The 26,942-nt window shown below is 62.8% G+C and overlaps 3 protein-coding genes across 3 annotated transcripts in view; 1 reads left to right on the top strand and 2 right to left on the bottom strand.

The window, feature by feature from the left end:
* Positions 1-16: 16 nt before the first annotated feature.
* On the bottom strand, positions 17-16,557 carry LOC111160436 (solute carrier family 26 member 11). Its single transcript, XM_022523562.1, has 17 exons — positions 16,311-16,557; positions 15,116-15,351; positions 14,407-14,599; positions 13,974-14,059; positions 11,609-11,688; positions 10,286-10,428; positions 8,983-9,158; positions 8,475-8,547; positions 6,994-7,044; positions 5,595-5,655; positions 4,700-4,755; positions 4,483-4,623; positions 3,049-3,176; positions 2,726-2,825; positions 2,148-2,281; positions 1,599-1,671; positions 17-846 (listed from the first exon to the last, which is right to left on the bottom strand). The coding sequence occupies exons 1-17, from the start codon at positions 16,510-16,512 to the stop codon at positions 755-757; spliced, it is 2,025 nt and encodes a 674-aa protein (XP_022379270.1). The 5' UTR covers positions 16,513-16,557; the 3' UTR covers positions 17-754.
* On the top strand, positions 16,495-23,828 carry LOC111160442 (N-sulfoglucosamine sulfohydrolase). Its single transcript, XM_022523575.1, has 8 exons — positions 16,495-16,607; positions 17,502-17,662; positions 19,018-19,123; positions 19,371-19,521; positions 19,846-20,002; positions 20,373-20,454; positions 21,433-21,636; positions 22,406-23,828. The coding sequence occupies exons 1-8, from the start codon at positions 16,511-16,513 to the stop codon at positions 22,963-22,965; spliced, it is 1,518 nt and encodes a 505-aa protein (XP_022379283.1). The 5' UTR covers positions 16,495-16,510; the 3' UTR covers positions 22,966-23,828.
* Positions 23,829-24,702: 874 nt separating this feature from the next.
* LOC111160278 (caspase recruitment domain family member 14) overlaps positions 24,703-26,942 on the bottom strand; it is a 21,789-nt gene continuing 19,549 nt past the window's right edge. Inside the window, 3 exon segments of the mRNA XM_022523214.1 lie at positions 24,703-24,907; positions 25,405-25,520; positions 26,203-26,324. Of these exon segments, the coding sequence (XP_022378922.1) occupies positions 24,703-24,907; positions 25,405-25,520; positions 26,203-26,324 (443 nt within the window).

Below are 26,942 nucleotides of genomic sequence, written 5' to 3'. Positions count from 1 at the left end.
CATTGGAGACGCCACAGACCATGTGTTCTCTATTTATTATCACAACAGGTAATTCACAGCGAGGACTGCACGGAAGTGTGGGTCACAGAGCACCGCGTACGCCGTGACCCCGTCCACACGCGGCTGGGAGCACATGCCCGCACACTGACACGGACAGGCACGCGCACCGCGGGGACGGGCCTGGGCGACTACCAAAGTGGATGGAGGGGGTGGTTTCCAGTACATTTTACAATAAGCATTTATGGTTTTTACAAAAACACCAAAGCTCTTGCTTTTTTAATTTAAAAAACACCGACAACAAAATTCCTTTTCACGGACACGTTAAGTCATTTGGCACATCTCGGTTTCCTTCCCAACAGCAGCGCAGATGCCGCCACCCAGACTGGAACCCGCCTCAGAGCTGCCCAACCCTGCCGCCCTGGAACCGGGAAGGGGCGGGGGTGTGAAGACCCGGCCCCCGGACCAGGTGGAAATCCTGCTCCCCACCCCACCCCCGGGCAGTCGTTCCAGAAGGCTCTCTGCAAACTGTCCTTCAGGAAAAGGTTCATGCCCAGGAACAGAGGGAGATGACTTTCCAGTCACCCCGAATGAAGCGCACGAGTCCCACCGTGCATCCCGATGCGTGGCTCCCTCCTCCTCCGGGGGTCACCTGCGCAGAGCCCGGACCGAGGTGTTCACAGGGTGGCATCTGGCATCACAGCACCCAGAACCTTCTGCGGGACTCCCCAGGCATCAGATGCCTACCAGCGCCCCCTCAGGCCTTCAGCAGGGCGACCTTGTGCTCCGGAACGGAGTCCTCGCCAACGTTGTACAGCTGGGTCCCAGGCTCTTGCAGCAGGCTTTTCTCTGCAGAAAATACAAGGTTTGCAAACTCGAAAGAGGCTGAAGTGAGGAAGGGCCACGTCCCAGGATGGGATGAAGGTGGCGCTTCCGAGTCCTGGGTCACAGGGAGTTGGGGTGCCCCCGGCCAGCACTCCCAGCCCAGGCAGCTTCCGCCTAAATCCCTGTCAGCGCCTCATCACTGTCCACGCCCAGATGACCCTTCCTTAGGGCCAAGTGGTCCCCTGGCACGGTCAGGCCACGTCTCTTCCCATCTCCTGTGGGTCAGCGCCTAAACTGCTCCCAGCAACGACACCCCGTTAAGCCCCAGAAATCAGACACGGACCAAGTCCTTCAACTCCAGTTACGTGAGGTTCTAGAACAGGCAGAGCTAACCCGGGGGGAGGGAACCGGAACAGTGGCTGCCCCCAGTGGGGGTCACGAGGACGGACTGACAGCACTTTCTGGAACGATGGAAATGGTCCACATCTCATCGGTGCACACCTGGCTGTACCCACCTGTCAGACCTCGAGCCGCACACGAGGTCTGTGTGTCCGCGGGGTACACGCCACGCGTCATTAAAACACCCCCGAGATAACTCCCAGAACAGGGGGGTCTGCCCTCCACTTCGCGCACCGCGCCCCTGCCCCCACGTCCGCACTAGGCCGCCCCACCCTCCCAGAGCAGAGTCTCTGTCCTGCGGTCCTGCCCCCCGATCCTGCGGGTGGTGTGCACGCCACATGGCCGCGGCTCTCTCCGGGGACTCTGCCGACACACACCTGCCTCTTCCAGGGTGGAGAAGTACTGGACACCCTTCAGGTCAGCGGACAGTAGGACACGGAGGACAGGAACCTGCGGGGCAGAGAAACTCTAACTCCAGGAGGGGTGGGGGGCGGGGCCGCTGTTGCCCGCACGCACGGATGGGCCCAGCCCCCGGGCCCAGCGCCACCACGTGTCACAGCCTCGCCTAGCCTCCTGGCAGACACAACTTCAGCTCCGGGCAGGAGAACGGAGAGAAGAAACTGGCTTTCGGCCGCGCTAGAAGTGGGAGGTTATTTACATTCTCACTCACATGAAACCATGAAAACCAGCTGTGCAAACCCGACAGAGAAGGTGACACTCAGGAGTGAGCTCTGGAGCCAGGGGGCCCAGTGTCCTCGCCACGGGACCGCAGGCAGGTGGGACATGGGACCTCGCCGCAGGACCGCGGGCAGGTGGGACACGGGACCTTCTCGGGGCCCCAGCTCAGGGATGGTAACCACACAGCCCTCACGGGCAGGCGTGGGGATGGACAGAAGCCCGGCCAGCGCCCCGCTGACGCTGCCCACCTGCAGGCCGACGAAGGCGAGGGTGACGCCGCGCCTGTGGAAGTCCCCCACCAGCTCCCCGAGCCCCAGCACCACGGTGGAGTCGATGCTGCAGACGTGCGTGCACTCCAGGATGGCAGAACGCGGGGGCGACGCTGCGGAGATGGGGCCGCTGGTCACACGGGGCGGGGCGGCTGCAGAAGGCCCTGGCCCGGGGCGGGGGTACGGCGAGGCCACAGGGGGCTCTGTCCCCAGCGGGGAGCGGGTGGGCAGGGCTGGCAGGACCCCAGACAACAGCTGTCTGGAGACCACAATGATTCCCCTTAGGGAACAAACAGGTCCCTTTTCTCCCCTCAATCCCAGTGCCCCGGACGAAAGGCTGGGTCTTGAGGAACCGAGACTGGGAACAGCCTGCCCTGCTGCGTGCAGACGGCAAGCACCCGCTCGATGCTGCCCTGAGGTAGCCAGCCTCCTGGGCGCAGGAGCGGGGGGCTTGCCCCAGAGCTGAGACAGGGCTTGGGTCCTGCGGTAGCAGACTGGGGTGGGGAGACAGTGGCAGGAGCTGGGCACGGACGCACCCTCCCACCCTGCCTGTGTACCTTCCAGGGCCTGGGTGATGACTGCCTCCCGGAGGGCCTCCATCGCGGGGAACTGCAGGCCGCTGGCCGGCTGCAGGACCAGCACCGGCCCCTCCGACACCTGGGGACAGGGGACAGGGGACAGAGCGAGGGGAGGTACATCCGAGCTGGCAGCTGGGCTAGGGCGGCCCGTCCAGGCAGGAGCCCCCAACCCACGCCCCTGGGAGTGGGGGAGCACAGGGCAGACAAGCTGGTGCGTGAGGAGTTCGGCACCTGCACCCCCAGGCCGCTGAGGCCACGGACCCTCCCGCGGGGAGGACGCGGGAGGAAGGGCGGCTTGGCACCTGCGTCTTGGGTCTGGCCACAGAGTGCAGCAGGATCAGCACAGACACCAGGGTCCCGGCCAGAATGCCATACTGGACCTCCCAGAAGCAGAACAGGAACGTCACACAGAGGGGCAGCAAGTCCAGCCCTGGAAGAGAGCGGTCCGGCTGGCTGAAGGCCCTGAGGGACCCCCTGCTGGGGACTCCGGGCCTGACACCACTCACAGGCCACGTGGGCGCAGAGGCGTGTCAGCCCCGCCCCTCCCAGCCTGGCAGAGGGGCCAAGACCTGAGGGCCTGACCCAAACCCCTGCCCTCTGGGAGCCTGTCCACAGTGCACATTTGCCAGGGGCCTGACAACGGGACTTGGGGACGGGGCCAGGCCCAGGACGCTGGGGGCCAGGGAGGCCTTGAGACCTCCCAGAGATCATGTGGCTGACCCTGGGCAACCAGTGACTTCTGTGAGCCGCAGGACAAAGTATCCTGGTGCAGAAGGCTTGGGGGGCAGTAGTTGGGGGTTCACCCAGGACTTGACCTTGACATGCGTCACTCAGACGAGGCCCCCATCCTCCCAGGGCCTCGGTGCGGGCAGGAAGCATCAGCTGGTGGCCACCCATGGAGGCACAGCAGCACGTGTCTTGGGGCTATCCCAGGGACGGGGCAGTGGCTCAGGGAAGAACAGGCACGTGTGGGCTGAGAACCACCTAGAACCACCACTTCCCTTACCTGGTGACTCCGGGAGGCCGACAGCAGAGAAGCCCATGAGCCCCATCCCTCCCTCAGAACAGACACTTGTTCCAGGAAAGGCCCTGCAGGCGCAGGGGGTCCCAACCACTGTGACCGGCCGGGAGCTGGGGACTGCTCTGTCAGGACAGGCTGGTCACCCTGGAAGTCTCCCATCGTCCCCTGTTGGACCGGGCTTGGGGCTGGGAAAGGGGCGGCAGGAGAGGAGAACAGGAATGCAGGTGGAGAGGAGGAGAGAGAGGAGTGGAGGAGGATGGAGAGGAGTGCGGGAGGCGGAGGACTGGGAGAGGAGGGATGAGGGAGAAGGGGAAGTGGGGAAGGGAGGATGGAGGAGGATGGGGAGGGGTGCGGGAGGAGCGGACTGGGTGGGGAGGAGAAGAGGTGCAGAGAAGGAGGGAGAGAGGAGGACCGGGAGCAGTGCAGGAGAGGTGGGGAGGGGAGGGGTTTTGGGGGAGGGAAGGGTGGAGGTGTGCGGGAGGAGGGGAGCAGCGGGTACCCTGTTAGTTGCAGACTCGCTCAGCACCTCATGGAGCTGGTCTGGGGCTCCTGGTGGCCTGAGGGGCTGAAGGATGCCCTGACCCACGGCCGGCAGCGGGACCACCTCCCAGGACAAAGGACGCCCAGCTCCAGCCCGACCGCCTGGGTCGGCGAGGGTGGTGGGCAAGAACCCAGGACGGGTGTGTGCGTGCGAGGCAGACGAGGGTACACGTACTCTTCACGCGCCACAGTGTCCCAAAGACCCTGATGTCGAACAGCGGGGCCACGGCCATGATGATGACGGCCGCCAGCGCGGACTTGGGGATGTAGTAGAACAACGAGGTCAGGTAGTCCAGCGACAGCAGCACCAGGACGCCTGTGGGGACACGGGGCGCCCGTGACCTCCAGCCCCACCCCCCGCACGCAGTCCGGGCACAAGGGGGGGTGCTCACCTGTCACCAGGCCCCCTGCTGGGGTGCACACCCCCGACTGGGCGTTCACAGCCGTCCTGGAAGGCAACAGAGGCCGTTAGTGGCCGTGGGAGCCTGGAAGAGCAGGAGGCCGGTCTCCCGGGACAGGAGCTCCTGCGAGGGGACGTCTCGGCCTCGCGGACACTGGCGCTGGCCTTGGCGCGCTGCTCGTGCAGCAAGAGCAGGTGAGAAGTTTTATGACAAGGGAACAGAGCCTTTATCCCACAAAGTGGCCCCTGGCCCTGCTGTACACACTCCCCACGTAACCTCTGGTAACTCCAACGTGGGCCCCGCAGTGACGCCTGTTTGCAGGGTGGACTCTGAGAATGCCCTGGGGCCCCTGGGATGCAGGGCTGTGGGGATGTCAGGGGGGCCTAGTACTCAGACAGGGTGGGGCCAGTGGTTCCAGGGATCTGGGCCCTGCAGGCTGAGGCGTCCACCTCCTCTCGGCCCCAGGTCACCCTCTGCCTCGTGAGGGACCATCAGTGGCACTGAGCATGGACGCTTGTGCGTGACCCTGCCCTGCTTCTGCAGGCAGAGGGCGGTGGTTCCTGCCCCCACTTCCTTTAGGAAGGCACTCCACCACAACACACGGAGCATGGCCACGGGCTGGGAACATTTTAGGAGTAAACCACAAGGCCATCAGAGAAAACCATGTGAGATCATGAAGGACGGCAGAGTGAGACCCACTCCTGCCTCCCACGGGTGCCGCTGCTCTAGAGATGCGGCCGCTGGCGGCCTGGCCGCAACAAAGTGGGATTGAGATGTGGGCAAGGACCGGGCAGGCTCTTTGAGGTGGACACGGACCCTCTGGTCTGGGCTGGGACCCCTCCACCCCCGAAGCACAGAGAAGGAAGGACTTTGGACGGTCACTCACCGTCCAAAGCTGCCGGTGACCGGGTAGGAAGAGACAAGGGAGCCCAGCACGTTGGTCAGGCCTGGGAAGAAAGCGGAAGGAAAAGGTTTATCCAGGAGAGAGAAGGGTTTAAAATAGATGGGGGGGGGGGGAGGAGTGGTAGAGAAAAGGAGGCCAAAAACCAGAGAGGAAACAGAAGACAGAAGACCAGAGAAGTCACCCAGGGGTCCTATGTCTGTGTCTGTGTGTCTGTCTCGGGGAAGAGAAAACAAACCATGATCTTTGCCAAATTCACTGACCCTCCCTTTAACGTAACTTTGGCCCCGGCCCTGCCCGGTAAGCGGAACACCTTTCCCCACGTGTAAGAGGGAGAGGAACCCCCCTGCCCAGCAGGGGCCAAGCACACTTAAGGCTGCCCAGAGGCTGGCTGCCCACCCGCTGCACCCCATGAGTGCCTCCAGGCCCATACTCTTCTCATGAGATGACCAGCTGGGGCAGAAGATCATGGTTAACAAGGGGTCTGCCCCTGTGACCCACCAGCACGTGGCTCAGCCTGGCACCTTCACAAATACCACGGGGGGTCGCAGGGGGCAAGCCAGTCCTGGCCAACTGCTCCTTGCCAGCCACCGAGGTGACGCCCGCCAGCACGGGCTCAGAGATGAGCGCCCCCAAAGCTCCTGCGACCCATCCTGGGGCTCCATGCCCTCAGCTGTCGGGAAACCCAGCAGCGCAGCTCCAAACCTCTGGCCTGAGGGAGGGGCCCGGGGCGGGGCGGGGGTGGGGGGGACGGGGCAGGTTCCCGCGGACTCTGCCGGGAAGGCACCCAGTGCCGCTGCCCGCTCCGAACCGCGCCCCCTCGCCAGGAGCAGGAAGGAAAGGCAGAGAGGCCTGGTGTCCACAAAATCCAAACACAGTCGTGATAGCAGAAATGAACAGGCACGTCACACCCTCACAGTGAATCACCAGAGAGGCTGGATTCACGCAAACAAAACCGGGATGCCATGCACAGACTGTCCACGCTGGGGCCTCCCCGAGTCTTCATGGAGCTGCCTGCCGGCCTGGAGGGAGGCCCTGGGGCAGGGGACCTGGGCAATCAAGTCCAGCAAGTCCCACCTGGCCACGTTCCTCAGCGATCTGACCCCGGGGGGACATTCGAGCGCTCCTTAACAGAACAAGGCTACAGCCCCCCGGCCGGCACGGAGCCAGCGCTGCGTGAGCTGCGGTCAGCAGGGGCACCGCAGGTGACCTGCCTGCTCCCAGCGATCGTTCACGGGTGAATCCACGCGAGCCTTTCAAAGGGCCCAACTCGGGGCCAGCTCTGCTCCATGGACCTCACCACAACCACCCCCGGGGACCTGCGCGGCGCGGGCAGACGTGGAGACGCACACTGGGCCTCAGAGAGCCGCCGCGGGGCGCTTACCGATGGCCAGCAGCTCCTGGTTAGAGTCGACGCGGTAACCACCTTGAGAAGCTACGGACAAAGGACCATAAAAACGTTGTCACTAGACACAAGTCACCTCTGAGAAAACATTCATGGAACGAAGCCCTCACGTTCCGGGAAAGGGCAAAGCTGGGAATGCTGTAGGCGTCGCGGGCCACTCTCTGTCCCGACGACTCGGCGCCTGTCGTAGCTGGAGGCTGGCATGGGGACCCGTGAACGCGTGAGCAAGACCGTGTTCCAGGGACACCACCTTCTATAAACACGGAGACGCCAATTCATGGGCTTCTCGTACGTCACAAAATCCTAATCCTCTTTGGAAACTCGTTCAAACGTTTAAAAACGTAAAAACCGCCCTTGGGCCGCGGGCTGTGGGTCTCCAGCCCCGGTTTCGGAGAACAAACAGCTTCGACGTTTGGACATGACGTCTGGTGACTTCAGAAGAAAACAGCTTCAAAGCCCCAAGTGGCATAAACGCTATGAGGTGCAGAATCCAGAGGGCCCCGAAGCCCCCCACCCCGGGGAAAATCATCAGAAAAACAAAAACTGCGCAAGGCAGATCTGATCGGCCTGCGCGGCGGGTCGGGGGGCAGCGGCTGGGGCCTAGTGGGGACAAGCCCGTGAATGCATGTCAGGCACGCGACTCTGGGAGGACGGGAGACTCGAGCCGCGGGCACAGGCAGACCCGGTCTACGGAGCTGCAGCCACGTACACCCCGTTCACTGGGTTCATCTTCAGAACTGACCCGCAGCCCAGGACCACGGGCGCGTGACCATCATAGCAGCAAAGGAACATGTCATCCATGTGCACAGCATGAAGCCGGACGCCCCGCAGACCTGAGGGAGGGGCTGCGCAGGGACGAGCAGGCTCCGGAGAAATCCGAGGTCTGCGAGTCAGTGGGCATTTAGGCAGATGAATGCGTCCCGGCGCCCTGGGACGCTGCTGGCGGGGACGGGTGGGGGGCACGCTGACGCCGCAGGAAAGGCGACGGCGAGACACAGGCCCTTCTCCTCCCGGACAGCAGAAGAACTACCATCACACACGTTACCAGCCCCTGCCGGACGGCGGCTTTCGTCAGAAACGCGCTTCTGCTACACTGTTTAAATGCACGAGCGCGCGTTCTTTCGATTAAAAACTCAAGCTGTGGGACGCCTGGGTGGCTCAGTTGGTTGAGCGGCTGCCTTCGGCTCAGGTCATGATCCCAGCGTCCTGGGATCGAGTCCCGCATCGGGCTCCTTGTTCTGTGGGGAGCCTGCTTCTCCCTCTGCCTGCCATTCTGTCTGCCTATGCTCGCCCTCTCTCTCCCTCTCTCTCTCTGACAAATAAATAAATAAAATCTTAAAAAACAAAAACAAAACAAAAAAAACCTCAAGCTGTTAAGACCAAAGCGGATAAAAGCAAACAAGAGGGCAGGCAAGCTAGGCCAGGACGCCACCGGGGGGCAGGGACGGCGGTCAGCTTACCGAAGGACTTGGCCACCGCAATGCTCTCCAGCAGACCCATGAGGGGCACCACGGCCAGCCCAGCCCCCATGTCCTGAGGGGAGAGAGGGACAGCAGCTGAGCCTCCGGGGAAGGTGAGGAGGGGCCGGCCAGGCAGTGACCCACCAAGGCCGGCACAGCCTTGTCACATCTGACTGGAAGCCGAGCTTCAGCTGCGGGGCTGGGAGCCCACCCTCCGGGCCGGACGCGAAGCAGAGCACCAACCACATCCCTGCTCTGCTGGGCCCACGGCTCGAGGAGCACGCTGGGCTCGGGCCAGAACACCAAACGTGGCGTCCCTCGAGGTCCTGCCCAGTCGGGACCCTTTTGTGCCTGTCACTGCACCCAGAAGCGCCCCATCCCAAGGACTCGGCGGCCCCAGCTGGGCTTGGAGCTCCTCGTTACAAGGCAGAGGCCTCAGGGGTGCAGACCCAGGCCCAGAGACCACCGCGGCTCCACCCAGCAGGCCTGGCTCCCCATCTTCACCCACCTGCACCATCTCGGTGAAGGAAACTGTCCCGTTGGCCGTGGTCACGGAGAAGGGCGGAATCCGGACGGGAGGGAGCCCCTCGGCAGTCTGCCCCGTTAGAACAAAAGGCTGGTATCCGGTCACCTCAAAGGAGTACGCGACCAGGGCGGCAAAGGAGACCACCAGGGCGTTGCGGGCTAGGACAGAAGGAGACCTGCCGGTGAAACCTGGCTCCTCTGCGCAACGGGGCAGTAAATACACGCGAGGAAGCATGACACCCGTCCCCAGCCACCACCAGCCCCGACACTCCAGCCAGGAAATGGCACACACACCAGCGACCGAGGGGCAGGCAGGAACAGGGAATGGCCCGGCAAACGCGAGAGGGTGGGACAGGTCCACGGCGACACACACGGCTACCTGTGTCATCAATGGGTCACCCCAGGTCCCACCTCTCGGCTCCCGCCCCAGCGGTGCTGGCTGTTTCCCTTTTAATTTTTTTGAAGATTTTATTTATTTGAGAGAGAGCTAGAGCGTGTGCGCATGACCAAGCTGGGGGTGGGGGGTGCGGAGGTGGAAGGAGTGAGAGAATCCCAAGGAGACTCCCCACTGAGCGCAGGGCCTGACATGGGGCTCGATCCCACCACCCTGAGAGCAGGACCTGAACCAAAACCAAGAGTTGGAGGCTTAACCAACAGAGCCACCCAGGTCTCCCCGTGCTGGCTTCTTAAATGGGGGGGATATACCTCTCCCCAGAATTGGACCCCATTACTCAGCGAGCTCTCAAAAGACTACATCACAGCCTCATCCCTGACGTTGTCATTGGGACAACAGCTTCAGCAGCTTACAACCTTCCAGGATGCAGGAAAGGCCCAGGGCCCTGTGGCCCGTCATGGGATGGGAAACCCAGGCTCAGCCCCACACGGCTCAACCCGACCCATGTGGTCCACGTGTTTTCTCCATCAGGGACCGGCCAGGGCTTCCCGGCCTCGCACCGGGATGTTCTGAACCAGCTCCTCCTTCACCAAGGCAGGCTGTGCCCCGCAGGTGTTTGCCGGCCTCCCTGGCCTCTCCCCACCAGGTGCCTGTGACAGCCCCACCTGGGAGTCTCAACCAGAGATGCCTCCAGACACCGCCAAAGGTCCCTGGGGGTCGAGATCGGCCGTGCTCGAGCATACTGGACGTCGCTCTCCACCTGGGCTGTGGCTCGGAGCCCGCTGGCAAGCTTCAGTAGCCCAGTGCCCGGGTCACACCCAGACCAGGGACGGCAGAACCTCGCGGGTGTGGCCTCGGTGCGCAGGACAGCCGCGGCCAGAACCCCGCTCACCTGTGGTGGCCGTCCAAACCAGCCCGTGGCTGAGCCGCACGCCCGGGGGCATCTCGGGGTGCACGGGGGGCACATGGTCCCGCATCAGCTTCAGCAATAGCAGCAGCAGCACGCACACCAGCCCCAGCACGGCATCACCCACCCTGCGGACAGACACAGTCACACCCTGGCAGCCCCGGGCACACAACTCCGCCCTCCCATTGCCCCTTCTGCCAGAAGGCCTTCTCTCCCGACGGCTCTCCTCGCTCTTTCCTAAGCCACATGCATCCCCGTTCTACTTCACAGCTTTGTTCAACACTCAGTGACATGCAGGCCTGGGAGTCGAGGCCCCGAACGTGATGGTGATAGGACTAGAGGCTCATGTTAACAGCCACGTAGCCCTGTGGCCACAGGCGCTGCGTCTGTTCCGGAAGGTTCACGTTTCACAGCCCGGCTCTCTGGCCTGTCAGTCTCCGATTCCCCTGCATCCCCCTCCCCCCCCCCCCCCCCCCCCCCCCCCCCCCCGCCCCACAGCTAAGAGGACCTCGTCTGCATGTCCTGGGCCAGGGAGCCCCGGGTTCAGCTGGATTCAGCCCCGGGAAGCCTCGCAGCCGATCAGAAGTGGAGGAGAGAACAGTGGGTCACAGGTGTCCCCACTCCCTCACAGCAGCTCCCCTGAGACCACTGCGACCTCTTGCTCCTCCGGCCACCGAGGCATCCTGGCTTCCAGATGGGTCCCTCTAGGAGCATCTCCTGTCTGTCCTTTATCTGAAGAAGGCGCACGAGTGGCGGTCCGGCTCTCATCCCCTCTCCCTGCACATTCTGTCTGCACCTGCCTCCCCCGCGCCGTGTGCTCTCCTCACTGCACTACAAACCTTCAGAGACACCCCGGCTCTTCCTCTGCACGGGGCCCTCCCCCTCCTACCACCCACGGAGGCTGCGTGCAGGGGCCCCGCAGACCGGCTCCTGGCCCCGTCCGAGCTTCTGAACCTTGGGTGTGCGCCCCACTCCCTGGGGCTCTGTCGAGCCCTGACTAATGCAGCAGGGCTGCCCGGGGCTGAGACTGTTTTCTAACCCGCTCCCCGGACTGACGCTGCGTTTCTAACCCGCTCCCCGGACTGACGCTGCGTTTCTAACCCGCTCCCCGGACTGACGCTGCGTTTCTAACCCGCTCCTCGGACTGACGCTGTGTTTCTAACCCGCTCCTCAGACGCCTGCCGGTGCTGCTCTGGGACCCAGTCTGGGCGGCCGGGCCCCAGGGGACTGGAATCCATGCCAGCTGGTGGGGGAATGGGGTGGGGCCTGGGAGAGGGGCTCCGGAGGGAAGTGAGGGACCGCACGCACCTGATCTCTCCGACCTTGCGGAATGTCTGATACACTTGCAGGAAAAACTGCCTCGGGACATCGTGCAGTCCCAGGAGGTTCTGTCCAAACACAGACGGAGTTAGACAACCTTCCCCTGCAGCATCTCAGCACATCTCAGCCCCCTTCAGGGGCACATCCCAAGGCTCCCCGGGAACCATCTGCCCATTCCCAAAGCCCCCAGGGGAAGGAGATCAGAATTATCCTCCAACGAAAAGGAATTTCATGTTCACGGTCAACGACACTTCTTGGTGAATAATTCTCCCTTGTGAGAAAAATCAGCCTAAGTGATCTCAAAGGGAGAGACCAGTACGTCCCTGCCCTGGTCCAGGGTCCAGGTCACTGTTGTCTGCCCCATGGGCCCCACTGCCCTGGTCCAGGGTCCAGGTCACTGTGCCTGCCCCATGGGCCCCACTGCCCTTGACACGCCCCACACCCCCTTGCCACTGGTCTGAGGCCCACCTGCCCGGTACTGCTCCCCTAGAGGGAAAATCAGGTGAAGCTTTTGGGCAGAACCACCAGGGGCTCTGAGGGCCTCCAGGCAAGGGGACACAGGTGGGCAGGGTCCTTGGAGGGGAGAAGGGGCTCTCCTCTGTGTTTTAATTCTTTATCCCACTTGACAATGGGTGTGGAGTGTTAGTAGGATGGTTGAGGCCCAGACCCCCATAGTGTTAAATTCCAAGATCCCAAAACCCACGTACACAGCCTGAATGGGGACAGACTCCAGGGTGGAAACACTAGATTCTGGGACCCAGGGAGCTCCTGCCAGAGCAGGTCAGGAGAACCCCTGACTCCTGACCCCCACCCTGGCCCAAGGCTCTCAGATGGCTGTTGTGACTTAGTCAAGGTGTTAAAGACTTAGGAGACCTAGCGTTGCCGAACACCCATGCATAAAGAAGCCACCTTCTATATGTTCTAACTGCACAAAAGAACATTCCTGATACCAAAAAGGACACTTTCAGAAAAAAAGACAGATCATCCCATTAAGCAGCACTGGCCAGGCTTACCCTAACATACACGCACATGCCACACGCACATGTCCGCCACACCTAAGGGCTTCCCTCCTCTCTCTGCACAGGTAGTGATGATCCTGCCTCGCAGGGGCGTCAGGACAACCCAAGGCAAGGGAGGGTCTAACCCAGCATCCAGCATCATAGGAGCACAGAGAAGGTCCGCTCCTTTCCTCTGGCTCGCCAGGGAGGCTGTGCGGGGCCAGCCCTGACCATGGGAGGCATGCCTCAGCGAGGAGGAGTGCTGACAGCGGGTCCTGAGACGGGGCAGGCCATCGCCTGCACAATATGGCTCCACTCCGCTCTGCACACCCCCCACTGAGCACTCACCTACTTCTGCACAAAGCACAGGGCTGGCCAGCTGCAAAGCAAAACCACCCCTGCGCTTTGGGACCTCAACCCCCAGTAAAAAGGAAACAGTCGCTGGTGATAACTAGTTCCGGGATTTCTTACAAATTCTCCTTAAAGATTTTACTTATTTATTCAGAGAGAGAGAGACAGAGAAAAAGGGCGAGTAGGGGGAGGGGCAAAGGGAGATGGAGAGAGAACCCCAAGCAGACTCCGTGCTTAGCATGGAGCCCAATGCGGCTCAATCCCAGGACCCTGAGATCACAAACTGAGCTGAAATCAGGAGTAGGACGCTTCACCGACTGAGCCACCCAGGCGCCCCCCTGTTCAGTATTTCTCAGATGCTGTGTCTCCTTATGTTTCTGTTTCTAACACCACCTGTAAGAGGGCACCTGGCTGGCTCAGTCATGAAGCATCTGACTTTGGCTCAGGTCGTGGTCTCAGGGTCCTGGGATCGAGTCCCGCGTCAAGCTCCACGCCCAGCATGGAGTCTGCTTCTCCCTCTCCCTCTGCCCCCCTCCCTCCGCTTGTACTTACTTGCTTTCTCAAATAAATAAAATCTTAAAGGAAAAATACTGAACAGAATGGAGAAAAAAAACATTAAAATGAAATCTAACTAAACGAGCACGAGCACGGGAGGACCAACTTGATGGTCAACATGTCCGCAGGACGTGGACGGTCCGAGGCTGCGCTGGCGGAGGGGTAAGGAAGGCAGCAGAACAGAATCGCCCTGTGAGGCAAACCAAGCACACTGGACCCAAAACCCCAACAGGGGCGAGGCTGTCGCTGATGGTCACCCCAATAACCTGTCGTATTGTCCCACCGGCACGCAGCATCTCCCCCGAGGGCTGCCGGGATCCGTGGAGACCCACGGGAGCACCTTGTGGTCTGAGGTTTGGAAGAGCAACACGTCAACTGGCCCGCACAGAGGGAAGCCAGCCTCCGTCCCGCAACCCAGGAGGGGCCTGGCTGCCAACCAGCGTGCCTACCTTGAGCTGCCCAAAGCCGATGGTGACAGTGGCAGCAGAGGTGAAACCTTTGATGACGGGGTAGGAGATGAAGTCCAGCAGGAAGCCTGGCGGCCGAGAGGGGATACTGAGCTGGTGGCCCCAGCTCTGCCCAGTCCCAGCAGACGTGGGTGGGTATGGACTGGAAGAGGAGGTTTGGCGGGAGTGCGGTTGAGGACAGGTGGGGCACACACCCTGTTTGGACTGGTCTGGACGGTGAGGAAGGGAGGCTAGGGTCTGAAGCCCTGGGCACTTCTCCAAGTGTCCTGGCCTCTAAGTAGAGTAGCAGAGGGCTGAGGGAACCTCTCCCTTCACACATGCACAGGACAGGCAAAGAAGAGAAGGCCAAGAACCAGGGCCTCTCCAGGAGGCAGATGCCTGGGTAGCCCCTGGCAGGAAGGCCTGAGAGTCTCACCCAAGTGCAGGAAGCCCATGGCTAACTGGATGCAGCCGGACAGGAAGGTGAGCAGCACAGCATAGGCGGGCTCGTGGAAAGTGTAGAAGGAGACCAGAAGGGACATGATGGCCGTCGGGCCCAGCGTCACATCCCGAGAGGTGCCCAAGAAGAAATACACGAAGCATCCCATGAAGGCAGAGTAGAGGCCGTACTGGGGGGAGACAGCACTAAGCATCGAGGTGGCACACAGGGGGCCCCCAGCGTCCCGGGGGGAGATGTCTGAGCACAGGGTCTGTGGGGGCGGTCCCGATGGCGGGCACAGCAGCGCACACAGGGCAAAGCGCTCACCCTCCGTGAGCACGGTGTGGACCTGCAGTGACTAGGGGCCTCTTTTCTACCTGCACCCCACTGGGTGTCAGCAGGGACCCAAGGGCCAGGGTGCTTGCTCAGTCTGTGAGCCTAAGAAAGCGTTCTTGAGACCACAGTGAGTCGTCCTGCCGGCCCCGATGGACACCCCAGAACCAGCTCAGTTACAATTATGACAAGAGCAGTGATGGGGTGTGCACGTGGCCAAAGGCCATCACATGCTAAAGACTGTACACCGAGATTTCTGGGGCCCCACGGGGCTGGGTCCTGGCGGCCTGCTTGTCTGCAGCGGAGAGGATGCATTCCCACCTGCTTCGGGGCAGCGGCTGCAGTGGGGGTGGGGCAGGGGCAGAGGTCTCACCTGGGGCGGGAGTCCAGCCACCTCGGCGTAGGCCAGCGCCTGGGGAACGACTGTGAGCCCGACCGAGAGGCCCGCGACCAAGTCCATCTTCAGCCACTGCAGCGAGTAGTCGGGCAGCCAGGCCAGGAGAGGCAGCCACCTCTGCACGGCCGCCGGGGAGCAGCAGCGGGCTTGGGGGGCCATGCCGGCACCCGACGGCCGGACCTGACCCAACGCCTTCACAGAGGAGGACATGCCTGGGGGCAACAGGACGAGCGGTCAGGGTCTGGGCTTGGCAGGATGCAGCAAGAGCGGGGTCTAGGGGCCTGGGAGAGGCACAGGGGTCTCCCGAGGGGTCTGAGCCACAGGGATTAAACACGCCCTTTCGCTGCTCTGAAAGGCACCCACACCTGGGACCGAAGGACCGCAAGAGTAAGTGTCGTCCCCCACCCTGGCGCCTGCTCACTGCTCCCCCTGAATCCCACCTGCCCCAGCCCCGGCTGCCGGCTGTCCACGGACCTTGGCCAGAAAAAGGCGATACGTGATTTCTCCGTGAGAAACGCTAATTAGACACCGTCTCTCCCCCCGAAATAATTTATCTCTTTCTCCTCCCCACGGATTTAACGGGGAGCAGTGCGAGGAGCGGCAGGTCCACGGGGGCTCCCTCGCCCGGCGGGGTGGGGGCTGCCGCAGCCTCGGGCGCCCCCGGCGTCCCCCGCGCAGCAGGGCCGGCTCCACCATCCACGGCGGGCTGAGGCCCGCCATCTCCCAGCCTGAGGCCGCGCCCCACCCCACGCCCCACCTGTGGCTTTCTCGTCCCCGCAGGAGCGCCCCGGGACTGAGCGGGCGCGGGGACAGCGTCCGAGGCCGGGAATTCAGGACGCGCCACAGCCTCTCGGGTCCCGGCTCACAGCCGCTCGCGGAGCCGGTCCCAGACCGCCCCCCACCCCGCCCCGGCGCTGGACGCACCCCGCCTCCCACCCACGAAGACGCTTGCCCCGGACCCGCGGTCTCGGGTGGGGACCCCGCGCCGCCTGACCGCTCCGGCAAGGCCGAGGACGGCGGGGACAGGGCGGGGACGCAGTGGGAAAGGGTCCCGCAGGAGGAGCCCACCCCCTCGGGCCCCGCGCCGCCCCGGCGACCCCGGCCCGTCCCCGGAAGCTCGCCCTCTCCGCCCCGGGGCCCGGACCCCGCTCCCCGCCCGCCGCGGACTCACCCGGCGCCGCAGCTCGGGGTCTCCCGACGCCGCCGCAGCGGGGTCCGCAGGAACCGCAGAGGGAGGGGGAGGGAGGAGAGAGGGGGCGGAGCCTGGAGCACACGTGACCACCCGGGGAGGGACCTGGCTCGTGCGTGACCCCCGGGGGGCGGGCCGGTCGCGCACGTGACCGCGGGCGGGGCGGGGCCAGAGCCGCCGCCATGCACCGCCGAGGGCCGGCCTGCGGGCTGCTGCTGCTGACCCTGGTCCTCTGCCGCTCGCACCGGGCGCGTCCCCGGAACGTGCTGCTGCTCCTCGGTGAGTGCGTCGCCGCCGCCCGTCCGGCGAGCCCTGCGCCCCTTCGCGTCTGCTCCTGCGCTCCCCGCTGACCCGGCCCGTTCGTGGCCGCCTTGGGGAGGGAGGCAGGAGCGGCCTCGCCCACCGCGGGTCCGGCCAACCTCCAGCACCCCCGTCCGGCCTCCGCCCTGACCCCCACCCCACGCTGCCCAGCTCAGCGGAGCCTCCGGCGCGGGAGCATGGGCGGCTCTCCGGAGTTCAGCGGGGTACAGCCCTAGAAGGGCTGCCGGCGAGGGGCGGGTGCCCAAGTCCGCAGGGACGGCTGCGTGCGGGGCGCCCCGCTCCCCTCCCCTGCCTCGCGAGAGCCCTGCAGGTTTGTTTCTAGACCCGGGAGTGCTGTGGCTCCGATCTTCTGGCTGAAAAGCGCAGCACCCCCCCGCCCCGCCCTCTCCCCTAACCGCAGCCCTTCCCCCAAATCACAAGTTCCCCCGGCGCCCTGCTGTTCACGAGACTTGGTGCCCAGGGTCCGGCTGTCACAAGACGGCCCTGTTCTTTCCTCTTTTGAGGTCTGGCGTTCTGCCAGACTCACTCTTTCTGATTAACTTTGTGGTCTCCAAGCAGGCCCGTCCGCTGGTAGCATAAAACAGTTCTCTCCTACTCCATCGGCTCCTCCTTGCTGGGGACACGGGTGCAGAAACCCGTCCTCCTGTGGCCGCTGCGGAGCCGGGACCGCCCGGTCCTGCCCACTTCCTAACAGGGCTGCCTGAGTACCGTGTCCTCTGGGTGTCCGGTCCCCCTGGGCATCAATCCCAAGCAGCTGTCATGCCGCCTTGGGTCGTGCCCACCTGGGTATGCCACTTGCGTGGGCTTCCTTGGCCCAGGCTGCCACGGCCTCAGTGTCTCTGCCTTCCTCAGCGGACGACGGAGGCTTCGAGAGTGGCGCCTACAACAACAGTGCCATCAGCACCCCACACCTGGACGCCTTGGCCCGCCGCAGCCTGACCTTCCGCAATGCCTTCTCCTCCGTCAGCAGCTGCTCCCCCAGCCGAGCCAGTCTGCTCACCGGCCTGCCCCAGGTGAGGGCCGCAGGGGGGGCAGGGGGATGGCGTGGGAGAGGAAGCGCCCCTCCCTGACCTCTGCTGGGACATGCCCATGTTCTCTTCCCCGCCGCCCGAGCCCTGGCTCCCCTGTTCCATATGACTGTGAGCAGAGCACTATTTGTGCACCTCGATCGTCTCACCCGTTAGATGGGGTCATGATAATACCTTGTTCGTGGGATCGTTACGGGTGGGCCAAGCTCCTACTTCATACATAAGGCACCCAGGAAGGCAGGAAGGTGCCCGACACGCTCTCGCCCAGCGTTAACTCATGTTACGGTATCACTCAGGAGCCCGAGTGCCGGGAAGAGCTGCACTTCCCCCGTGTGTGTTGTGCTAGGACACGCACAGTGCAGAGCTCACCCTTTTACTCCTCCGTGAGCGTCCCCCTCTATCATGCTGTGGTGTAGCCATGGTCTATCCGTCCATCTCCAGAACTTCCTCATCTTCCCAAACGAAAGCGGGGTGCCCGTCAACACTGCTCCCCACCCCCTCCCCCAGCCCTGGCGGCCACTCCTCCCCTGTCCGGGTCTTTGAACTTGGTTACTCCAGTACCTTATGTAAGTGGAGTTCTGCAGTATGTGTCCTTTTGTGACGGCCTTACCGCCCTGAGCGTGGTGCCCTCCAGGTTCCCCCACGCTGTAGCACAGAACAGCCTGCCTTCTCGCAGCTGAAAGGGCTGACTGCGTTCTGTCGTATGGGTATGGCCCGTGTTGTGCACCTGTCCATCTGTCCCCGGACACTTAGGTTGTTCCTGCCCGTGACGATGATGAATAGTGTTGCTGTGAACGGGGGGACACAGGCACTTCCTCCAGTCACGTTGTCTCATGACATCGTCTCATGGCGAGCTGCTGTGTCCTGTATGTCCCCATCCGAGTCTGACACCCACGTGGAGAGGCAAGCTGTGACCAGTGCCCAGCCCCCCCCCCAGTCCCCTGAAGGCTCCTCAGGCCACCGTGGGCCACAGGAGTGAGGACAGGGCTGTCCCATCTCACCTTAAGTCTTTTTTTAGTCTGACTTTGTGTTGCGTCGGCTATTTTTTTGGTGTTATAAGAAATCCAGTTAATCGAGGTCTGGTGCTTTTTCTTCCCACTGTGGTGTGCGCTCATGACCAAAGAGTTTGGAAGTACAGGTAGACAGGATGAAAGTAAAGGCCCCCCCTCGTTATCACGGGTGCACTTTCCCGCTCTGTGTTTCCTGCCACTGTCCCGTGAAGCGGGTGGGGCTGGGGCAGGCGGTGGACTCTCTGGGGGTTCCGGGGGGCCTGGGAAGGGGCGGGCTGAGGGAGCAGGAGCGGGCGGGGCGGGCCCAGCCTCAGGGGCGTCCCCCCGCAGCATCAGAACGGGATGTACGGCCTGCACCAGGACGCCCACCACTTCAACTCCTTCGACAAGGTGCAGAGCCTGCCGCAGCTGCTCGGCCGAGCCGGCGTTCGCACGGGTGAGCGGCCTCGTGCCACAGTGGGAATGGGCCCCGGCAGGCGAGACTTGGTCCTGAGCTACCCTCCGCCCCATGTCACGTCCTCAGAGCACCCCACGGCCGGGGCCCTCTCCCTGGGCCCTGGGTCTGTGCGGACAAGGGCCTGGGCTGGCCTCATAGAAGCCACTCCAGGGCACGGGGCTTGGGGGGCAGAAGAGGGCAGTGGGATACCTCGGGGACTGTGGCAGGCCTGTGTCCCCACCTCCAGGCATCATTGGGAAGAAGCACATAGGGCCCGAGACGGTGTACCCTTTCGAGTTTGCATACACGGAGGAGAATGGCTCCGTCCTCCAGGTGGGACGGAACATCACCAGAATTAAGCTGCTGGTTCGGAAGTTCCTGCAGACTCGGGATGACAGGTGTGCGGAGGCCCCGTCCCCTCCCTCGCACAGCCAGACCTCTGGGCAGTTAACCTGTGATGCACATCCCAGAGTCTTTAGTTGGGATCCTTGGAGGCCCCAGGTAGAGGAGCAAGGGAGGGGAAGAAGTTTCCAGAAACTCAAGTTAAACGGAAAGGAGGCACAGGGAAGTTGAGGCGGACAATCCCAGGGAGACTTTCAGTTCCAGAGAAGTGAGCAGTGCTGCGGGGTATACCCTCCTAAAGGTCGGGGATCTCCAGAGTAGAAAGCCAGGTGGCACGTCTGTCGGCTGACCTCGGGACTCAAGCCCCCCTCTCTGGGCAGGCCCTTCTTCCTCTACGTCGCCTTCCATGACCCCCACCGCTGTGGGCACTCCCAGCCCCAGTACGGGGCCTTCTGTGAGAAGTTTGGCAACGGCGAGCGCGGCATGGGGCGGATACCAGACTGGACCCCGCGGACCTATGACCCACAGGACGTGGTGGTAGGAGAGAGCCCTTTGCAATATTTCCAAGATGCTCGCGTGCCCTTCCTTCTCCGTCTCTTAAATCCAAGGGCTTGGTAGCCCTGGCCCCGGGTGTGTGATTTTGAGCACGTTTAAGAGGAGACTCCGTGACTTACTGGATCCGGGTTCCCATCTGCAGAGCCGGGAGAGAGAGGCATTGGGATGTGGAGTGACGTGTCCAGGAGCAGGGACTTCTTGGGCTCAAGCGTGCATTGGTGGAGGGTGGTCTTAGGCCCTGGGAGGAAGGCTGGCTCCTTGGTGTCCTGCCCCAGTTCAAGGACTGTCCACCCCTCCCCCCAGCCCATCTGCCTGTTTCTAGCCCTGACCTCGCACCCACACTCCCCTCCAGGTGCCTTACTTTGTCCCGGACACTCCCGCAGCTCGAACTGACCTGGCCGCTCAGTACACCACCATTGGCCGCATGGACCAAGGTGGGTTCAAGGAGCCCGGGCAGTGGGGTATGCTGCAGTGTGGGCCCCCGTCCCAGACCAGAGCTCTGAAGTCACAGTGTCAACAGGACCGTGTCCCCCCGCAGGCCCTAGGGGACAGGACAGTCCTTCCTCTTTCCAGCGTTGGTTGGCACCAGGCGTTCCTTGGCTCCTCGCTGCACCCCTCCCATCTCTGCCCCTGTCTTCACACAGCCTCTCGCGCATTTCTCAGTGCTGCTGCTTTTTTTTTTTTCCTAAGATTTTATTTATTTATTTGACAGAGAGAGAGGTCACAAGTAGGCAGAGGCAGGCAGAGAAGAGGAAGCAGGCTCCCTGCTGAGCAGAGAGCCCGATGCGGGGCTTGATCCCAGGACCCTTAGCCCATGACCTGAGCCCAAGGCAGAGGCTTTAACTCACTGAGCCACCCAGGTGCCCCGATCTCAGTGCTTCTTCCATAAGGACACTTGTCATGGGATCTAGGGCCCTCCTGGCCACATCGAGACGATCTCCTTGAGATCCTTGGTGACAGCATCTGCAAAGACCCCTTCTTCAAACGGGGTCATGTTCACAGGTTCCTGAGGGTTTATCTTTGCGGGGACCACCATTCAGCCCCCACAAGAGGTTGGAACCTTTATAGCATCCCTGTTGGTGCCATGAGTGGATGGTGATTAGAGAGGGGGCAGGCATAGGAGTCCTGTCTTCCAGCCACCACCAGTACTGCCCTGGTTATCCCCATAGGACAGGCATGAAATTCCAGAAAACAAAACAAAGCCAGCGTCCGGCTGGTAGTGGCTGCACAGGGTGGCATGGACGTGCCATGGAACAGCTGGCGTCCCTGGCCTGCTGCAGGACACGGTGCTGGGTGGGACGGCAAGGGTGCAGGTTCCAGCAGCTGGAGGAGGAAATGTGTGAGTGCACACACATGCCCGTCCCCGCATGCCCGGCTGTGGCTGAGCTCTGCTGTCCCCTCTGCACTCCCAGGGGTTGGACTCGTGCTCCAGGAGCTGCGCACAGCAGGTGTCCTGAATGACACCCTAGTGATCTTCACGTCCGACAACGGGATCCCCTTCCCCAGCGGCAGGACCAACCTGTACTGGCCGGGCACAGCTGAACCCTTGCTGGTGTCATCCCCAGAGCACACGAAACGCTGGGGCCAGGTCAGCGAGGCTTACGTGAGCCTCTTAGGTACGGCTCTGCAGCTCACACAGGGGCAGGGGAGGGGGAGGTGAAAATTCAGGGGTACCACCAAGTCCGGACAGTGCTCACACCGCTGCCTTACGTGGTTCCCACACCACCTGGGCAAGGAAGGGACGGCCACCCCATTCTACAGATGCAGTCTGGAGGATCAGAGAGGGCAGGGCAGTTGCCCACCATCACACAGCTTGTGAGCACCGAGCTAGGATTCTAGCTTGGGTCTCGGTCTTTGAGGCTGTTGCTCCTGCCACTGGCCCACAGGTGAGCGTCACACTGTCACTCTGGCACGCAGAGCTTGTTAACCCCCGCACGGCAGGTCCCGCCCCCAGAGTGTCTGACACTGTGGATCTGGGGTAGGGCCTGAGAATTCACATTTCTGACAAGTTCCCCGGGTGATACTGATGCTGCAGGGGGGTCAGGGCAACAGGGCCCACATCTCCCTTTGTCTCCAAAGCACAAGTCAGGGAGCACTGTGGCCACAGCACAGGGCAGGAATCCATGAGCCCCCCTCCGTGGGGGCTTCCTTACTGATCCGGAGGATTCTGGTACGATCCTAAATATCACCAAGTGGTGGCCTCTTGTTAAAGGCACTGTGTCCTAGAGGGCCAAGATGACCGTGCCAGGTGTGGGACCTAGTGCAGCTCCTCCCTGTTGGTGATCCCGTGTGCGAGGCGGCCCACCAGCATTACAGAATGGCTTGGGAGTCAGAGCAGCTTGGGGGCTGGAGGGCCACCATGCTGAGACACAACCTTCTCTCCAGATCTCACGCCCACCGTCTTGGACTGGTTCTCCATCCCTTACCCGAGCTATGCCATCTTTGGATCAAAGCCTGTGCGGCTCACTGGCCGGTCCCTCCTGCCGGCGCTGGACGCAGAGCCGCTCTGGAACACTGTCTTCGGCAGCCAGAGCCACCACGAGGTCACCATGGCCTACCCCATGCGCTCCGTGCACCACCGGACCTTCCTCCTCGTGCACAACCTCAACTTCAAGATGCCCTTTCCCATCGACCAGGACTTCTACGTGTCGCCCACCTTTCAGGACCTCCTGAATCGCACTGTGGCCGGCCGCCCCACGGGCTGGTATAAGGATCTCCACCATTACTACTACCGGGAGCGCTGGGAGTTGTATGACAGGAGCCAGGACCCCCGCGAGACCCGGAACCTGGCTGCCGACCCCCGCTGTGCGCAGGTCCTTGAACTGCTGCGGACCCAGCTGGCCAAGTGGCAGTGGGAGACCCAGGACCCCTGGGTGTGCGCACCTGACGGGGTTCTGGAGGAGAGGCTCTCCCCCCGGTGCCGTCCCCTCCACAACGAGCTGTGAGCATCCTTGGGGGCACCTGGGTGGCTGTCCCAGACCGGGTCCCCACGTGCCCCATGGGAGGAGGGCTCTCCCGGACGCTGGTGTCATTCGGCTGCTGCCTGGAGGGGAGAGAGTGTGTGCCCTGGCCCTTCGTCCCCCCGTGACAGGGAACACTGCTTTCCTTGTGTCTCAGCACGGGAATTCAGGGGATCTAGGAACAGGGCGGGGCCCCCAGTCTGTGACATGTAAGGATGGTCGTGATCGGGTTGGGACCTGGGGCTTGAGGTCCTCTTCCCTCCTTGGGGCCCCCACATGTTCCTGTATCCTTCGTCTGAGAGGAGATGGGGCATCCGGGTATCGCGTGGGTGGCAGGAGGGTTCAGACTACACTCCGTGTAGGGACACAGTATCTGCCTTTTATCAATCTCTGGTTTTGAAAAAAACCTGTGACCAAGCCTGGGGCTTGTTTTGCTTTGCCCCTCGGTCAAGTTCCTGACCTTGGCTGGGTTTCCACGAGGCCACGGATTCCTGGTGGGCTCCCTGCACACCCGGTTTCAGTCCGTGGTCTGTAAGCCAAGCTCGTCCTTCTTTTTGGATGTCCGAGGCTGAAGAGCCTGTCCTCTGGCTCGGGCCGGCTCTGTCCGGTTGGACATGGGGCTGTGGCACGGATGTTGCTCATAGATGCTCCAGCCCTGCCCGGCGTTCCCCTGCTGTCCCTGGACGCAGAAGCTCGCCCTGGAGAGCCTAGAGCTCGGGGTCTTTTTCCCTTGAGTGGGTGGGCTTCTGCCCTCCCCTCCCCCACAAGTCCACCCTGGGGGCATGGACGGAGAGCCACAGTGCCCAGTGCTGTAAAGCTTTGTATTTTAGTAAAACATGCACAAGGTCGTTTTCTGGCTTATTTATGGTCACGCCTGCCTCAATCCCAGAGCAGCTTCTGGGGCACTCGGGTTCGGGGCGCCGCTGCCGAAATGGCGGTCAGTCTGCTACAGTGGGGGGCAAGGCCAGGGGGCGGGTGGCCCAGGAGTGCTTGGCCCAGCCATGTCCACGTGTCTCCTGAGCTCTGGAGGTGGAGTAAAGGCTCTTTACTGCCCGGTAGAGGGGGGGCAGATGTGGGGCTCGGGGCAGCCCGGCCCGTGTGCGAGGGTGTCTGTGGGTGGCTTCTCCAGGACGCCCCCACGGGCGCACCGGGTCTGGTGGCCACCAGGCAGAAACCCACTGAAAACACTGTTTCCATGACTGGGAAACCGTATCTCCCAGTTGGTACACACGACTCTCCAAACTCGAGCCCCTGAAGCAGATCTCTGGCCACTGAGGCAGTGAGATTACCTCACCAGGAGTCTGTACCTCCGCTCTGGGCGGGGGTGCCAGTGACTTCGGGGGCACCAGGGCTACCAGCCTCCTGCCTCAGGGGCTCGGGAACGAGCCCTTCGGCACCCTGAAATGCAAAAGGGGAGATCGGGGTCAGACAGGTGGTTTTCTGGAAACGTCTACAGGAGACGTGTTCTCGGGGCCTCTGGTTCGGACACGGCGACTGAGCCTTGGAGGAGGAGACAGCTTGGCAAAAAAGTGGGCAGACAGTGCGAATGCCTGTCTGTGACCTGCACAGAATGGGGTTCAAGGTTGGGCCCCAGCGAGAGAGGGGACCAGATGCCCAGAGAGCTGGGCTCAGGCGAGCACGCCCAAGGCTGTGTCTACGAGGCTGAGCTCAAATCGCAGGGACTCAGAGGTCCCCGCGGCCCCTGGAAGGGCTCTGGTGCCGTCAGCGGGGGTTCTGCTCCGTCCACACAACCTTCTGCTCGTCCCCGATGGCGAAGCGGACGCAGCCGAGCAGCGTCTCCAGGTCACTCCAGCCGTCGGGGGCCAGGCTGCCGTACAGACAGGGCGCTCTGTCCAGCGCGGCCTCCTCCTGCCTGCCCGCCTCCAGGAGCTGCTCCTCCGACGTGCCGAGCCGCTGCAGGGCCTTCCTGCACAGGCCGGACACGGGACACGCTCAGGGAGAGCCACGCACTGGCTGCCCGGAGTGGACCCAGCTCGGAATTCCAGGGGACCGGCGTGCGGATCCCCCCCTCCTGGGGGCCGAGTGCCCCACAGAGAAGACGTGAGTCGGGCCCCAGGTGACGTGCAGTGATGGGGGGCAGGGTCTAGTTTACATGCTCAGCTGACAAATCGTAAGGGGGTGACAGGACGTCGTAAACTGAGTACTGGTTTCCAGCCCCGTCCTCGCCTCACGAGGCTGGGCTGTCAGCTGCGTGTAGCCCACTGGACACGTGCCCTGAGTCAAGGCAGGTTCCAGGTCTCGCCTCACCGTCCCCCAGGCTGTCCCCGGAGGGGAGAGCAGCAGGTCCTTTGTCCCAGAAGATGTGGGGGACCACCCTGTCATGCTTCCAGGAGTTCCTGGAGCCCCCCACCCCCGCGTGGCGTCAGGAGCAGACCCCAGGCCAGCCCCCAGGGCCACACCTACTTGAGTTTCTTTGCTGCTCTCTCGTTGATGGGGATGTGGATGATGATGGGGAAGATCTCGATCCTGTGCAGGGCACAGATGCTGTCTAGCCGGACGTCCAAGAGGGCATGGGTGTTCTGAGGGGGGACAGTGGGGAGATGGGCCAAGGTCCTTGGCCTCGGCAGCTGCGAAGGGAACCCACACCCAAGAGGGGCGGTGGGGAGAGAACCCAGGGATGCTCTGTGGTGTCCAAGGGCGCTTGCTCTACCCAGAGTCTGTCCCTTTGGTTTGTCATCTGTGAGCCGCTGGGGTGGAGGGAGACTGAGGGGCCGGAGCCCGCAGGGTCAGAAGGCTCCGTCAGCCTCTGCCGGGGTAATGGTTGGGAAGGGGGCATCTGCCTCTGGCGCCCAGCTGCGCCTGGCCCTCTTAGGTCCCAGAAAGCTTCACGGTTCACGGTGAGCTCTTTTTCATGTTCATGTGGGCCTCAAATCACAGACTGTTCCCTCATCTTACTCGTTACCTGACAAATACTATTCGGCATTTCCTGTATCGAGGAACCAGGCCTGGGGACATTAAGAGGCTGGCCCCAAGTCCCCCGGATCTGAGAGGACAGGGTCAGGGCTGGACCTTTCTGCACCCCTCCCTCTGAACACCGAGCCAGAGACAAGCTGAGCACCAGCACCGGGTGTCCCTGGCCAGCAGGTTGGTGACCAGCATCCCCCAGATCTCAAGACCAATCCTTCCTGCCCTATCCCAGCACGGTCCTCTGGGGATGGAGGCCCCTCGCCCCCAGAGCAGCACCCCCCGCCCGCCCCTTACCTTTTCCATGAGGGACTCGACAGCCCGGCGGGTAACGCAGTAGTGGCCCCCGGATGCCTCCCTCTCCTGGATGATGTCCCCTCTCTGGCTGGAGGCATCGTATTCCTCCTGGCTCAAGTACTCTGAAGGGGACAGTGGACGGGGACATCACACTCTGTGAGGTGAGGTGAGGGAGCCCCAAGCTGAACGCGCTCACCCCCACGGGCCCCGCCAGCTCCAGGCGACGCGCCTCCCGGGATGGGCCTTCACACTCAGAGGGGTCTGTGCCCTGCACGCCCCCCCACACCAGCGGACATGGCAGGGGCTCAGTCGGCGCCAGGGTGTGGGGGGACGGAGGGAGGAAGGAGGGGAGCAGCGACGCAGATGAAAAGCCCTCCCCATCACCCCAGCCCCGCGTGCTCCCGGGGTGCACTTGTATCCAGCTTCTCACACCTAGCAATGAGCCCATGTGTCAGTGCTTCCTAGCGGTGGGCAGCTGTGCCCCAAACGTCTGGGGACATTTGTGGCTGTCACCACTTGGGGGGCATGCTGCTGTGTCTACTAGGGGGAGGCCAAGTGTGCTGCCCCGTGTCCTGCAACGCCCAGGACGGCCCCCTGAGAGGGGAAGGCAGCCCCATGCGACTGTCAGGGCCAAGGCTGAGAATAAACAGTCAAAACATGGGGCGCCTGGGTGGCTCAGTGGGTTAAGCCTCTGCCTTCGGCTCAGGTCATGGTCCCAGGGTCCTGGGATCGAGCCCCAC

The sequence above is a fragment of the Enhydra lutris genome, unplaced genomic scaffold (genome assembly GCF_002288905.1).
Source record: "Enhydra lutris kenyoni isolate GAN:26980312 unplaced genomic scaffold, ASM228890v2 scaffoldscaffold75, whole genome shotgun sequence".
NCBI lineage: Eukaryota > Metazoa > Chordata > Mammalia > Carnivora > Mustelidae > Enhydra > Enhydra lutris.
Note: the sequence above shows the minus strand (reverse complement) of the source record. Positions and strands in the feature narration are given on the sequence as shown.